Consider the following 16,036-nt stretch of genomic DNA (forward strand, 5'->3'; position numbering starts at 1 on the left):
TTTTCTTTTTTTTACAGTTGGTCTGCAGAACCTAACAGACTTTAGAAATATGATATTGAATGAATGTTCTCCTTAAAGTGGAACAATTGTCACCAAAATCACCACTGTGCTGAAAGTGGGCACATCCTGGGACTTTTCTGGAACAATTAATGAACCTGCATCAAAGAAAATGGGGCAGAAGATCCCATGGAGAAAATGAATTGAATCTCTACAGGCCTATGGCTAAATATGAAGAATACTATATTTGGGTTTGTGATGTGGTCTATGCATTAGTTAAATAGGATGTGTGAGGAACTTGAAATTATAATAATTATATTACTGCATCATTTGTTGTTTTACAAAATACCACTCACTGGCATCTATCTATCTATCTATCTATCTATCTATCTATCTATCTATCTATCTATCTATCTATCTATCTAGCAAAGTGCACCTGTGCATATAAATCTCATGACCTGAAGATGGCGCCAAATCAGTATATCGTATCTCGAAAATCTTCGGGGAATATACTTAGTATATTAACAATTATCAATAAGTCCTTCTAATTTTTGTTGATTCTAGCAGTTGAGCAGTCTCTCAAACAGCCAGGCAATTCTGCACCGCAGTGAAACCCTGTGACTGTAACACAAGTTGGGTTCCCCCTGTGTGAACATGTGAATTGAACTCTCATGACAGCCAAGGCTACAGGCTGTGGCTGAGGAGATGACATTTGGGTGGGGGGGTACGTGACTCATGTCACTCCACTCACACAGTAGTGATTTTGAAATGCTGCTGAAGTCAGCTGAGCAATTTGTCGACTCAGCGATCCAGCCTGGTTAGTACAGTATGGATTTCAGCCAATTTTATCTCCCTTAAGCACGTCATAACTCTGTGTCTGCATCGAAGCCATGCTCTAACTTTTGCCCTGTATTGCCTTCTTCCTCTCTCCTTGCCTATTGCACAATGCCTTCTGTCATACCAGATATTTGCAATCCACATGCTCTATCACTGCATCTAATCTCATCCCTTGTTTTCTCTCCCTCCACCTCATTCCCTCTCTCTGGATTTATTCTGTCACTCTGTCCCTCGGGTGATGGTGTGTCATTATTTTTGTTTATATTTACTTTTGTCATTCCAGGCCCCTAATGATATCACCAGCTACAAGCTGACTGAACAAAACACTGGAAGCCTGCTTTCACTCACTCCCCACTTCTTTTATTTGGTACCCCCTCCCCCCCTCCTTTTCCAATACCCTTTATGCATGTCTGCTTGGTAAAGCTTTGCGTTATGTCTGGATTTCTTCCAGAGAGAAAATGCAACTCACAGCTCAGAAGATATTACCTGAATTGATCTTTTGATTCACTTCATACTAAGGCTGATATTGTTGGGGAGAGTACAGTCTGTGTCATTTATGGCTAAACGAACAAAAGATAACTTGTTGTCCAACCTAATTGTAAATGACCTCAGGAGCTAAGTGAATGGAAAGGAAACCTAATTAACATCAATCTGGGAAGAACGATGACAAATAGTCTTTGAGGATTTCAAAGTCATGCCTTACAGCCTCCCCATCTCTCTCATTCTTCCTGCTACCTCCTGCTTTTCTTTCCTGCCAATATCCAAACAACATACACAGGTCCCTCGCCAATAACAGAGGAACCCCAACTGTTGAAATGCTTTAAATTGCCAACACTATCTGATGATTGGCTTTATGGATAACCTCAGTGATTTTCCTCCATTCAATTACTCCTTCCTAGGTGAAAGATAACTCACTTAAGGGGCTTGGGACATGTGAGAGGTCACTCGAAAGTAGAACATGGGCTTCCTATGCCAAAATGCTTTCAGGCTGATTAGGGTCTAAGCGTTTCCTGTCCTCTGGGTTTGATTCTTCTGCTGATATTCTGAGAATACAATGCAGACCAAGGGTGAAGCTAATGGCTTTGAGAAACGCCTCTCCTTGGAAAAAACAGTCGATTTGCAACATGAGGGGAAGAGAAAGGAGAGTCTGAACTAAGTGTAACTGTTCTTCAGAGGAATAGTGGAGATTAAAAAAATCGAGACTGATGACCCTCACAGGTCATCAGTCACTTGTTTTGGACAGACTCAATCTTTGCTGTCCTTGAGGTTCAGGAAATATTTAATGGAAAACAGCACTGCATTGTGAGCAGCGTCCATTTGTTTGTAGCTTACATTAAGTCCTGAAAATACTCACAGCCAGCAGTGGGAGGACAACCGAGTAAAAGCCATGTGCAGTTTTAATTAATATTAATTATTCTATCAAAATCCTGGCCCACGCATAACTTGTACATGAGGAAATTAAAGAATAGTAGTAACACAGGAATATGAAAAAGAATAGAGAACCAGACACAACCAGTTCACGGGACAAACACAGGCAGACATTTTGGCCCTAGAGATACACACAGACAATTTTGCCAGAAGCAGTCCATACTGAGGCATGTTGCTGAAGGCACAAAGCTCCTGCCAAAAAAAGCTATTTTACAGATCCAGGACCTGTATGTGTGACAAAATGGAAGAAGGATGAAAAGAAAACTTTTAGTATCTGTGCAGTCTCAGTCTTAAAGTAATGGAGCAGAGTGGATAAATAAATAAAGTAGTCTTGCCCACTCCTTTTTCAATAAGTTCAAACTCTGTGCGGCATGTAATCAACTTGATCTGGTGTGCCGTATGCATTAATCCAAAAGGAAATGGATGAGTTTCACCAGCATCTCCACTTTGATGAAGCTCAGCAGTTCCTAGGAACAGATGTAGATTAGAAACACAAAGGCAGACTGGTTTTCTTGTGTCTGACGCACTGCACTGTGCTATAAGTTACCTAACCATTGTCTGTCCTGTGAATTGTTGATAAAGGAGGAAAACGAGAAAGGCCTCATTCCTCGACTTTGGTAAAAGATGATAGGGGCGAACATGGGGCGAAAGGTCTTAACCTCAGAAAATATTTGGCTGCTGAACAATAGATCCTGAGTGTGTATGTGCTCAGAAACGCCTGTGCACATAGAGCTGGGAATTCAAGTGGGACTGAGACCTCTGTGGTATGTATCTGCAGCTATAAAGGATGCAGTAGGGCGATGATGTAGTGGGCAAACTATGACCTCCAGTGATAAACATGAGGCAAACAACCACCAATACAAACAAGCAATCCAATACAAACAATTCATAAAACTATATTATTATTAACAATTACTATATTCTTATTAACTTACACCTGCCATTCGTTTAGTGGATTTAATATACCCTACACACTACATCCATGGCAGGTGATTTTATCTTATTTATCAGATAAAACAGGGATATGAGCCAAGAAAGGCATAGCTTCCTTTTTCAACAAAGGACAAACACTTGACAATAGAGTTTCTCTCTCTCTCTCTCTCTCTCTCTCTCTCTCTCTCTCTCTCTCTCTCTCTCTCTCTCTCTCTCTCTCTCAGTCTGACACACACACACACACACACACACACACACACACACACACACACACACACCGCTCACCGCACCATCCCATCTGCCTTCCTCTCCTCCCGGTCTTCCTCTCCAGTCTTCAGATCAGACAGCTGGCACTTGGCGACATCTGCTCGACTCCGAGAAACTTTGCGGATATATATGTATCTATATATTTTTTAATATGAGTGAACTGTCGGCGCCTCAAAACGAGGAGTGCATGTGTCGGTGTAGCTTTGTACTGGACTGAAACATCTTGTTTTGTGAGGTGAAAACTCGTTTTCCGCCGGAGACTAGCGGCGCCAGATGTGCCTGAGCAGGTGAGGATGCTGTGGTGGGGAAAACTTACCTCAAGTAGGACCTAACTTTGTCTGTATCCCTGGTGAAAACGAATAAAATGCAGGGTCGAAAGCATTTATTACGCAAACGACGCGTGTTGAAGTGTAAAAAAAAAAAAAAAAAAAAAAAAAAAAAAACGACTAAAAAAGTACGTTTGTCTTTTCAAAACTAGCACGTTAGTTTGCTAGCAGGCTAAGATAACGAGCTAATATTAGCGCATTCAGTTTTGGTTTTTCACTGGTCAAACAGGCTCACACACGAAAATAATTGCTTGAACAACACTTACTCAACAAATTTTAGTAAAGTAAAATAAATAATTAAGTAAATTAAGCCAACAGTTGAGCCAGCCAGCTTCTGGACAAACCATTAGCTAGCTAGTTAGTTTTGCTCTTAGTTTTCTAACGCTGATGTTAGAGCGGTAAAGTTAACAAGTCATCATCATATATGGTTTTATTTACATTTATTTAACTTGAGTAATCAGTTCATCCCCACGATATTCATACACTATTCTCCTCACTGCTTCTGTATCTCCACACATATATAGCCAACCTACTTTTATTAAATTACCCCTGGCATTATATTCTGTAAAAAACAACAAAAATGGGTACACAGATACCAATATATCTGTGATTGGCTAATACTGGCTGATAAAATTGTCCACCCAATATATTGGTCAGGTAAAATCTTCTTTTATCCATGAGTCTTTTTCCTTGAGCCATAGAGGATGGGTGGAAAGTCTTTTGCTTTAGGCTTGTAGGGCGTTCAAATTAAAATGTGTGTCAGTGTGTGTTTTATATAGTTATGGTTAAGTTGATTGAATGAATGCTGGAGGCTTAAAATGTTAACACATAATATCATGGTATTCACAGTAATATACACTAAATCTGAAACAGGCCAGGCACTGGTGTGATCTAAATCCTCACAATCATGAGAAGAAAACATTTACATATATCAGTTGTGTGTGTGTGTGGAGAATAATATTGTGTAAATCAAAACACATGGCCTGTGAAATAAAGAAAAAAATATTTGTTATGGAATAGATACTGTCTAATTAAGCTTAAAGTTGAACTCTCCTTTAACAGATGTGTCTGTTTTAAAAGCAGTTGATTTATTCTGTCAGTTTTTTTTTTTTTTTTTTTTTTTTTTTTTTTAAATCTAACAAGGATTAATGGTGTCCTCAACTTTGTTTGATTTGCAGGAACATGGGTTTGAATTCTCTTTGACTTCTGGTCTTGCAATCAAGGTGGACAGAAAGAGCAAAACAGAAACAGGTAATGATTGTTTACTTCAAAAAAAAAAAAAAAAAAGCAGCTTCAGAATTTTGTTTGAGAGGGATCTGAGCTGAAACTATAACACATTTGTTTTCTTAAAAACTTTTTCATAAGTATTATTATTTGTCGTGCCAGTGGAGGCACTACTGGTAATAGAAGTAGAGGGAGTTTTCTCACTTGTGGTGTGTTCAGCTTTTTTCCCTCCAAATCTGTTCCATGTGATACATCCAGAATCACACTCTAAAACCTTTTAATTTGTCAAAGTCTATTCAGAATTCTCCATTAAAATTTTTAGCAAGCAAAGATGTGCTCATTCTAAAGGTACATTCAGCAGAGGAGGTCTAATGTTCGATATGGGTGATAATTTTTTTGAAGATATAACTGAACAATAACATCTAAAAACAAATCCAAATACACACACACACACACACATAGGTGTACAATTTTAAAGAAAACGTTTAATCTTGTATTAATATTTGATCTTGTATAAAGAGTCAGTGTCTGCATTAAAACTTGTTGCTTCTTCCTCAGGCTGTACACAAAGTGGCAGCACCTATACCTCTGCAAGCTATTCCTCCTGTTTCTCTGTTACCTGTATGGTCTGCTGGTCTAACATTATTTGAATGATTAATATCAAAATGAAAATTATTATTACAATAGAGAAAGTGTGTGCGTGTTCATGTATACCTGTGTTTGTATGTGATGTATTTAGTGTACAATTAGTGTAATTTGAATTCTTGGGCATGATGAATCACAAACTTGATCCATCATATCAGGGACTCAAGAAGTTTTAAATTAATACGTTTTAAGATCAAAATAACCTGTCAAAATGTGCCGTTAACAGGAAGAGCAGCCTAAAAGCTACTCCAGCTGATTTTAATTGATTTTACGATTATCCCTCATGTCGATTATTCATCTTGATGTTTATAATGGCTGCTACTGAAGTGAATTAACTTGCCTTATTTACATATTCCACCATGTGTATGTCACTGGTTATCATAGTTTGTGTTTGTGAAAAATAAGTTGTGGTATAAGCTTGGGGCGGGGACATCTACAAATTTTAATTTTAATTTATTTATTTGTTTTTAAAACAGCATCATAGTACAAGATGCCTTGCAGAAAGACCAACTAGAGTCAGTGGGTTATTTTGCATTACTGACAGACTGGTGTAACTCCATAAATGAAATACCCTATATAACCATGATTTGCCATTATTGATCTGAATTGGGAAATGAAGATAGGAATTTATTGAGTTGTATCCAGAATTTAGTTATTATTATAGGTGTACATATGTAGGAATTTGCCCCAATTTCCCCATTCCCATCTCTGCTTTAAATGCCTTACAAACCCTGCATCATACTCTTACTCCCTGAGTGTTTAATTAGAGAAACCTCAGACAATGTGGATTATGAGCTCGCTCTCCTTCTCTTTTGCAATCGCACAAACACACACACACATACCCACACACACCAGTGTCCTCGGGCCACATGCTTAATTATGAAGCTCAGTCTGTGTCTCCTTTGTGCTGATGGAAGGCTGTGTGTGGTGGGGGGATGTGTGCATTCCAATAAAAAAAAGGAAAGAGATGGGATGAGGGAGATTCTTAAGGGATGACTGAATAGGATCCTGGATGCGATGATCAAAGGGAAAAAGTGTGAACCTATAAATATATTCCCTTTGGATTTCACGATTGTTTATCAGGCGGAATGGGGACCTTGTTTTAGTTTAGAAGTGATATATTGTCTCTACAATATGTGTGTTTAAGTGTCTGTGCTGAGTGCATGAGTGCGTAAGTCTAATTAAAAAAACTGTGTGACATCCATTCGTTCAGTATCACAGCGTCTTTGATCATACGGCAAATATTTGTTTGGGAGCCAGAGAAAAGCCTGCATGAAATTTTGCTCAACCAGAACTAAGCCTACAGTGTTTTCGAGAGCCTTCAATATAGTGTGAGATAATTTATTGAATTTTCTCATATAATAGATATGATTTAATAAATGATGTGGAAATAGTTAGATATTTGAGATACTTATGATAATATCAGCCTTGACAAGGGTACATAATTTCATATTCTGTTCTTGAAAGGCGTGGCAACAAAGAGTCACAATGTTATAACCTCACACCATTTCAAGCAAAGCATGTTGTCCAAAGAGTATACCAAACTTTATAGGACAACAAGCTCTTCTGTTCCCCAATAAAAGCAGCGCTCTGGAAAAAAAAACGAATAAGGTAGTTTTGGTCTATCTTATGAAAGAATTAGTAAGTGTAAATGCATTTTTTCCCTGTTAAATATTAAGATGTATATTTAAGCAAAAGGAACCGAAAGAAAATGTGTTATTTAAGAGGAGAGTGTAATAAAATAAAAAATAAAAAGCAAGCATTGTAAGGGCCACCAGTATAATGATAAGATGCGAGAATATAACTGTGATGCCAGCATGGGGCTGCTGTGCCCTCGCTTGCAGCACAAGACACACTATTGACAAAAATAATATGTTATAACTTAATTAAGTTTGAAATATTTTGGTTTAGATGGTTATGTGTCTGCTTTGAGTAATTATTGTCTAACTGCATCTTCTATGGTGGACTCAGTGGCCGTTAATTGTAACAATGATTATAAGTACAAGTCCCACATAATCATCAAGCAGACATCTGTGCATTAAGAAACTGGACTGTAGTTTTGGATAATTACTATTGTGCAGCAGCAAGATGAGCTTGGCTGATGAGCTGATAATGAGCAGTATTAAGGGTGATACCCAAACAGTTTCTTACTGTCCATCTTTGTGTTTGGGTGCTGCTGCTGCTGCTGGAGCACAAAGTAAGACGTTACACAACATGACCAGATGTGCAGTTTTAGAAGACACATGACTGTTAATGAGACAGGTAAGACTGTGGACTGAAAACTTCGGACACTGATGTGAGCAGTTTGCTGGTTTGTTTTATATGTGATAGCACAGTGTAGCTGCTGGTATTGAGGTTATAGGCAAATATATCAGAATAAATATAAATGTATAGTTAACTACATAGCAATATGGCAAACTTTTTTCTTTTCTTTTCTTTTTGTTTTTTGTTTTGTTTTTTTGACAACATACTTACAATATTTGAAATGCAGGAGGCCAAACCAAAACTGTCCTGATGGGGCATCGGAAGAGCTTGAGGAACAGCTGTGTGAGCATAATGGGCCCATATGTATTTACAGTAGACCGATGTCAGTGGAAGGTAAACATGCTGTCCTGTGTTTTGACCGCAATTAGACAGCCATCCAAGCTTTGTTCACTAATGATATTTTTTAAACGACATGTACCGCTCAGCTCCAAATATTTAAAACTGACTCCAAATAGATCCCTTTTAATGTGCATCCACAATATGCTACTAGCCTACATCAGCCCCATATGCACACATATCTACTGTTTATTGTCATTATCATGGCATTGTTTGACACCAGAATTTGTACTGCGCTGTTTGATTATTGACACACATTACATTCCTCCTCAGGTCCTCAGTATTTCACTTCATTTTACAGCACAACAAAAACGATTCATAATACTCAAACATGTTATCTTTTCACTGTTTTTGGAATAAAGTGGAAATTTGTGGTCTACAGAGTGTAAGGGCATGATCTCTTGTGCAGTTCATATCAGAGGACATTCAGTAACAACAGTAATTGTGGTCAAGCATTCCATCGTTGTCATTACTCTTCCCTCTGTGTGCTAGTCCCAAGAGTATGTTTAGACACGAGCTTTAATGCACAGCTATTTAAGGAAAGAAGGGTAAACTTGTCACCACTGCACAGAAATACAGTGTTGGAGAGTGATGGAAATTAAACGGAAAAGGACTTTGTCTCTTTGCCATTTCAGATCAATTTCACAGTGAATTGCATTTTAGGCCGAGTGTCATTTTTGTTGTTCTACATTTGGTAGAAGAATTAAAAGCTAATACCCATCACTGCCAGCAAAGAGAGGGAAAACATTCTCAAAATATACCAGAGGAATTTGTGACATCATTTCTATTCAGAGATTTGGCCTCATCTGTGTGTGAATGTGAGAAAATGAGAGAAATAGGGAGGAACGTTTTTTAATTTATTGTTCCAGAGTCTTTTCCTTTTGAGTATCTGATTCAGGACAGGAGTTGGGCCTTTGTTTTGTGTGCCTCTTGTTGTCATAACTTGGACACTGGCACACCTTGTGTGTTTTGGGTGAAGATGTGTCTGATATGCTCAGGGTCAACAGGGGATGACACAGTGAAGGGATTGCTGATGAGATGAGAGTTGTCCAGACTCCTCTGATAGCATTAATATATTGTGGAAAGAGTTACTGAAACAAGAAAAAACATAGTAGTCTTTTTCTTTCACCAAGGGAGCATATGCACAAACAAACAAATATGATGCAGTAACATTTTGGTATAAATCACTGAACTGCAAATGGACATAATTTCATGCATATGAATCTCTTACAAGTGTATTAATTCCATCAAAAATGAATTGCTTAAACTGCAGATAGAATTTAAAAATTTTTATTTTCTGTGCATTGATCATGGCTAATGGAGGGACTCAAAGACCAGCACTGCTGGTCCCTCATTTATCAGCCGTGCATACATACAGTTATGTGCTTATACCATTTGTGCAATTGTTTCCACACAAACTGTGGTATTTATCAGTGTGTGCTTATATATGAGAACGTCTGTGAATTATTGCACATCTCTGACCATGCATACACACACAGCACCTTGTGGTAGAAAAGGGGAACTGCTAATGAAATATCATCCACAATGGAGAGAGGACTAACTTAGCAAACTTGGAAGAAAAATCCACTAAATTGAGAGGGGATAATGTACCAAATAAGCAAATAGTAAAGATAAAAGGACAACAGTGTACTCTCTTTATTTCTTACATGCGTGCTATAGGTTACTAATATTTTCCAGTGTGTTATGCATTCATAATTCTATTTTAAATGGCTGAAGAATTGACCCCTGTTACATTGTCTGTAATTTCATCATGCTTTTTGTGATATTTGTCTGACAGTGTCAGACAAATACTAAATAGGTACAAGTTCAATGAATTGTTATAGGTTCACGTTCAAAACAGATGTATGTGTGTAAGCGCCACAATCTCATCAGAACAACCCTAACTGTTCTGCTTTGAGTATCAAATAATATAAAAATAATGCAGAACTTGAAATGTCAAGTGATGGCCATGCAGAACAGATCTGAACAGTTCCTGGTCTTCCTTTCAGACGAGACCAAAATGTCTAATACAGTACCGTTTTTGTAGACTTTGATTCTCTCACCTTCTCCTCCAAATGAACTTCTCTGCTGCCGTGGACTCAGCCAGAACGTCCAGTTTGTCCAAATTTTGTGTGTCTTTGTGCAGCTTACACCCCACGTGTCTGCTTACCCATCATCTGTTGCCTGCTTGTCCTTCCAGAGCACCACTACTGCATACCCTCTTTGCACACCGACTTTGTTACTTTATTAGTTTCAGTAATATATTTTCCAATCAGTATCCCTCAGTTATTTGCCAGATTGTTGTTTTTTGGATTCAGTATGCTTCGTATCCCATCTTCTGTTTGTTTGTTTGCCTGTAAGTTTGATTTTGAGCCTTGCGTGAAGATTCTGTACATTGGCCTCCAGCCCATAATTCTGCAGTTGGATCTTTGCTGATCTTTGACTTGGATGATTCTCATTTCACCATTTAAAGGTACCATATGTGGTAAATTGCATGTTCACATGTGCAAAACAGCAACAGCACTGGTGTTTTATGAGTGTTGTCAAATCAATGTTAACCATGATGCCTGCTGAGATTTCGAGCACTGAAAATAGCCAAAACAGCCTGTTTCGTTTTGGGGAAACCCTGCCTTCCATTTGCTGAGGGGAAAACTTGTCCAGGCAAGCAAGACGTACTGTATGTTGCACAATTAGCCATGTCTATTAGCAAGACACTGCTACTGCTCTCACTTTCATGCCAAAACTACATGACTGTGATGACTTACAATATACAGTATCGTAGCGCAAAATGCATGTTTGCTTTGTTTCTCATGGCTTTTGCTTGACTTTATACTTCTTGCAGCCTTTTAAAATATTTCTTACTTTATGTGCCAGCATAAGTTGTGTTGTGGTATAAATACAGCCTCTATGATAAATGAAATATGATTACACTTGAAATTGAGTCTGTATACAAATGTGGAGATTAGCTGCTTGATGGTACTAAAATAAAATAAAAGTGGAAGATCAATGTATCATCATAAAATCAGTTCGTTCAAATGTAATGTCAACTAGTGATCTGCACAGTCCTTAGGTGGACCTACTATTACGTAACCAAGCAAAGTTTTTTTTTTGTAATTCAGATTCAGATCTATACTTGTCAGTCCAAATCTGCCTCATCCATGTCATTCCTTTCACACATTAGTCTTGCTGCACTCTTAGGTGGTGTAAAATGCTCCAGTCATTTTATTTATTTTTATTTTGGGGGGAATGCATGCTACATCCAAAAGGGAAAGATGTGTAGCAGATAAACTTATAGTAACTCTTCAATCTGGTGGCAGCTTCTCTCTTATCAGTTAGTCTCGAGTAATTTATTTTCTTTTGGTGAGGATGAGTATCCCATAGTTCAGCAGTCTACATCAAGTTTTAATCACTCTAAGTGAAGTTGTTAGTGGGATGAAAAGGAGATTTAGAGTTGCTGTAAACTATGGATGGCCTTGCTGCCTCAAGGGATAAAGGAAATAATAGTTTATTTGCCAAGACAGAGTATTTCTCGGAGGATATGGAAAAATAGAGGGCCAAGTGTAATTAAAATAACTCCCAAAAAACCCTTGAGCCTCTTTAAAGATATTGATTTTACTAATATTGCTTGCAGTTCTCCCTCATACTCTATGTGGACTATAATATTTCCTAGGTATGTTTCTATGTCCAGCAAGAAGCAGAGTCAGTGGCTCAAGTTGGCAGCTCTTAGCAATATTTTGGTACGTGAAAATTCCCAACCATTAGTATTATCTGAAACAATTTCTTCCTATTAAGTATTGTCTTGTACCCAAACTCCTCCACTGCACCTTACAAATACCACCTGTGGTAAAAAAAAAAAAAATAGTAGATAATTAAAAAAAGGAGGACTAATAAAGTCTGATTAGCTCAAAACTTTGTTTTGATGATGCCCTATATGTAGAGGACTAGAATTACTTAGGAACATAATTTTATTCCCTCTTGAATCTTCCACATATGTAATTTTTAGAGTAAAGATTTGATTCACGGAGTCCCTTGAAAATATAAATAGGCATAATCTGGATTCACAAAATGTACTGTCCACCTTTTAATCTCTTGGTTTACTTCGACTGTTGCCTTTTATTGCAAATCATTCACTCTTGGGGATTAGAATAGCCCTAGACTGAGTTGAAGTGAAGTGAAGTGAATAAAGCCGAACACATCTCCTTCCTGTCTGGAAAACACAGACACATGCTTGGGGATTTATCTCACTTTGCACTCATTATGTCATCCTCATATCCTTATTTTAATAGATTTGTTTACATGTCTAGAAAAAAATACTATTAGAAATAAATGTGAAATAAAAATGTAATAGCCACTGATGTACATTTTACTGCTCACAACTGTTCCTGACAACCTATTCACTATTACAACCACCTCAAATTGAAAGTAAATGTTATTTAAAAACAGTGTGGACCATTTCAATGAAGTTGCTGATTTCCTATGTATCACCTCATAATAACTTTCAGTCACTAAGAGAAACCACAAGACAAGTACAAAGCTCAAATTTGGTTGTCCAAGAACAGTCGGGTCGGAGGTGCAGGTCTCTTTGAAGGCTAAGGGATATCTTAAAAACTACAATATGTAAGCAATAAATACAGACACACTACCTGTCAGAAAATGTGACCTCTGAGGTCAATATATTTTCTATGGTTATTGTTAATAATGTGCCTTCATTATTGGAATGTATGATACTTATATATTTGTAGAAAGCTGATAAACATCTGTGCTGTAATGTTGAGCCCTGAAGTATAATAATAGAGTGATAATATTCTATTTATGGTTTCTGAGTATTTATGCACATATTATTTATGGTTTTGCATGCATGTCACACAAGTGTTAATCATATTTACTGTCTTTAATCCTCCACAGAGGCCTAGAGGAAAAACAGAGGTATATGTTGCCTCTCTGTTGACCGCTTTCCTTTGCCACTACCATGAGTTGGAGCTTCCTGACTCGCCTGCTTGAAGAAATCCACAACCACTCCACATTTGTGGGTAAGATCTGGCTCACCGTCCTCATTGTTTTCCGCATTGTGCTGACAGCTGTAGGAGGTGAGTCCATCTACTACGATGAGCAGAGCAAGTTCGTCTGCAACTCAGGCCAGCCGGGCTGTGAGAACGTGTGCTATGATGCCTTTGCGCCACTCTCACATGTCCGCTTCTGGGTCTTCCAGATCATTCTGGTGGCCACACCTTCACTCATGTACCTGGGCTATGCAGTCAACAAAATTGCCCGGGCTGAGGAACATGCAGATAGTGGGGGAACGGGTGGTTTGCACCAGAGGAAACAAAAGAAGCACTACCTTGCCGCAAGGAGGCAGCACAGAGGCATTGAAGAGGCTGAGGACGACAATGAGGAAGACCCAATGATCTACGAAGTGCCCGATATGGAGAGTAATGATGGTGCAGGTGGAAGTTGTGGTGGAAAAAGAAAAGTGAAGGTGCGTCATGATGGGCGCCAGCGCATCAAAGAGGATGGGCTGATGCGTATTTATGTCCTTCAGCTCCTGGCCCGCTCTGTGCTGGAAGTAGGTTTCTTATGTGGGCAGTATGCCCTTTATGGCCTGGCAGTACCTGCCAGCTATGTATGCTCTGGTCCGCCCTGCCCGCACAGCGTGGACTGCTTTGTGTCACGGCCCACTGAGAAGACTATCTTTCTTCTCATCATGTACACTGTCTCTCTGCTCTGCTTGGCACTCAATATATGGGAGATGCTCCACCTGGGCACCAGTACCATTTGTAAGATCCTGCACTCTCGCCGTGAGCAGCTCCCTGAAGATGAGCTGTATAGGCTGACAAAGAGAGCAAGCGCTCTGAACGAGGCAGGAGTGAGAGGAGTGAACGGGGAGGATTATGGCAGCTACCCTCTCTCCTGGAACGCATCTTCAGCTCCTCCAGGGTACAACATCCCCATCAAACCTCTTCTCCTGTCTACTGGGAATAATGACCAACCACTACCCTTCACTGACCTTAGTAATGCCAATATGGCAAGCAAGCAGAACCACGTCAATTTTGCCCAAGAGAAGCAACAGCAGCACAGCAACAGAAATGATGGCAACACAACCAGAGGAGGGAAAGGTGACGCCTCCAGAGCTCTTCAGAAGGAGATCTGTCAGGCACGGAGCAGGCTGGAGGCTGACATTCAGGCCTACAGCCAGAAACAGAGCCACAACAACACTCACAGCAAGTCTCACCGTGAGCGAAGGCAGGTGTCTAAACACTCCTCCAGCGTGGTGGACACAGACATAGGCAGCAGCAGCAACAGTGTTAGCAGCAAATTTGGAGGGGGGAAGGGTTCTGAGTGGATCTGAACCATAAACTGTGACATACTGTGATTTTTTGCAGTTGTTTTGACAATGCAGAGCTTGCTCAGATGAACACACACATGCACACACACACACACACACACACACACACACACACACACACGCACACACACACACAGACGTTTACTTATCCCTTTAAGGTTGTATGCCCGTGAGTCAACTATTTTACATTATCTTACAATAATCCCCTCACCATGAAAACAAGAAAAAGTCAGTTGTACAATTTATTTTGCACAGTTTTAGTTCATACAGGCATAGTTTGAGAAATATAAAATAAAAATAAAACAGGGGTGTGTTAACATGTGAAGCCAACAGCACAGGATTGATTGTGCTCTTTCTGTTTAGTAATGTAAAATAGGTGTTGAGTATCCTAACCCTTTAAGTCTGTGACATTGCTGGGCATCTGTTTAAGTGTTTGCTGCTCCTGAACCCATCCTGAAGTAAAGGAACATAATAAATATAAGATACCTTTTGTATCTTTGCTGGTGCTATGATCCTGTCTTTGCTTGTGTGTGGATATGGGAGGCTTCTCTGTTGTTATTTAAGGTGCCTTACTACACCGTGAAAGGGCTGATTCACAGAGACACAGCTAAAGCAGCAATGCATAACACACACAATCCAAATGTTATACAATGCTATGCCTTCATTTGTGCAATATGCAATGTGTGAGGTTACTACTGTTTGATCCCTCAAACCAGTGAAATGTCAGACACTTTTTTCGGGGTGCTGCTTGAGCATTTGGATTGATTATGTTGTATATTTGAGAAAAAAAAATCTTGCTATAAAGAAAAAGAACAAAAATTTTTGTTTTAAAAATGGTTGCGTTTGATATTCTACAGTGCTTCTGTGTCTTTTGTGGGGAAAGACAAATATAAGTAGTTCTTATTCATATTTTGACTTAAGTTCAAATGTATTTGTCAGTGGCAGGGTTTGGCAAAGGTTGAACAATTAAACATAGTTCTGCTACACGAGTGTTCAAAGTGTTGTTAATATTGTTTTCCAGCTCTTATTAACTTTTTTTCCCTGATTTTTTTGTGTGGATGACACATTTCCAAGTTCACAGGAGGAAGTTCATACACCTTGCTGAAATAGTTAGTGTTTAAACATACATTCAACATTTTTGTTACACCCCAAAACACCAGCACATCTGGCCCAAGAGTTGTGGTTTTCCCAGGCTTAGTACAACAAATTCCATGCCAACCAATACCAATGTTTTGTGCTTGCTTATTTTCAAATTGAAATGTTGTTAAGGCTAGGCCTTTTCACTGTGCCACTGTTTCCATTTGTGGAAAATGTTTTATATGAAAAAATAAAGTGCATGTTTTTAATTATTTTGCAAGGGCATAAATAAATGACAAAAATATATTGAGTTTGTGTTTTGCCTTGCTCTCTTGCATTCTTTGTAGGTGATGCCGAT

The 16,036-nt window shown here is 38.8% G+C and overlaps 1 protein-coding gene across 1 annotated transcript; it reads left to right on the top strand.

Annotated features, from left to right (window-relative positions):
- The first annotated feature begins 4,989 nt into the window (after positions 1-4,989).
- Positions 4,990-14,662, top strand: LOC115378131 (gap junction gamma-1 protein-like). Its single transcript, XM_030078290.1, has 2 exons — positions 4,990-5,039; positions 13,164-14,662. The coding sequence occupies exon 2, from the start codon at positions 13,228-13,230 to the stop codon at positions 14,602-14,604; it is 1,377 nt and encodes a 458-aa protein (XP_029934150.1). The 5' UTR covers positions 4,990-5,039; positions 13,164-13,227; the 3' UTR covers positions 14,605-14,662.
- The last annotated feature ends 1,374 nt before the right edge of the window (positions 14,663-16,036 follow it).

Source organism: Myripristis murdjan, chromosome 19 (genome assembly GCF_902150065.1).
Source record: "Myripristis murdjan chromosome 19, fMyrMur1.1, whole genome shotgun sequence".
Taxonomy (NCBI): domain Eukaryota; kingdom Metazoa; phylum Chordata; class Actinopteri; order Holocentriformes; family Holocentridae; genus Myripristis; species Myripristis murdjan.

Excerpts from the sequence above, each read along its gene's own strand:
- LOC115378131 (XM_030078290.1), top strand. The coding sequence starts at position 13,228 with ATGAGTTGGAGCTTCCTGACTCGCCTGCTTGAAGAAATCCACAACCAC.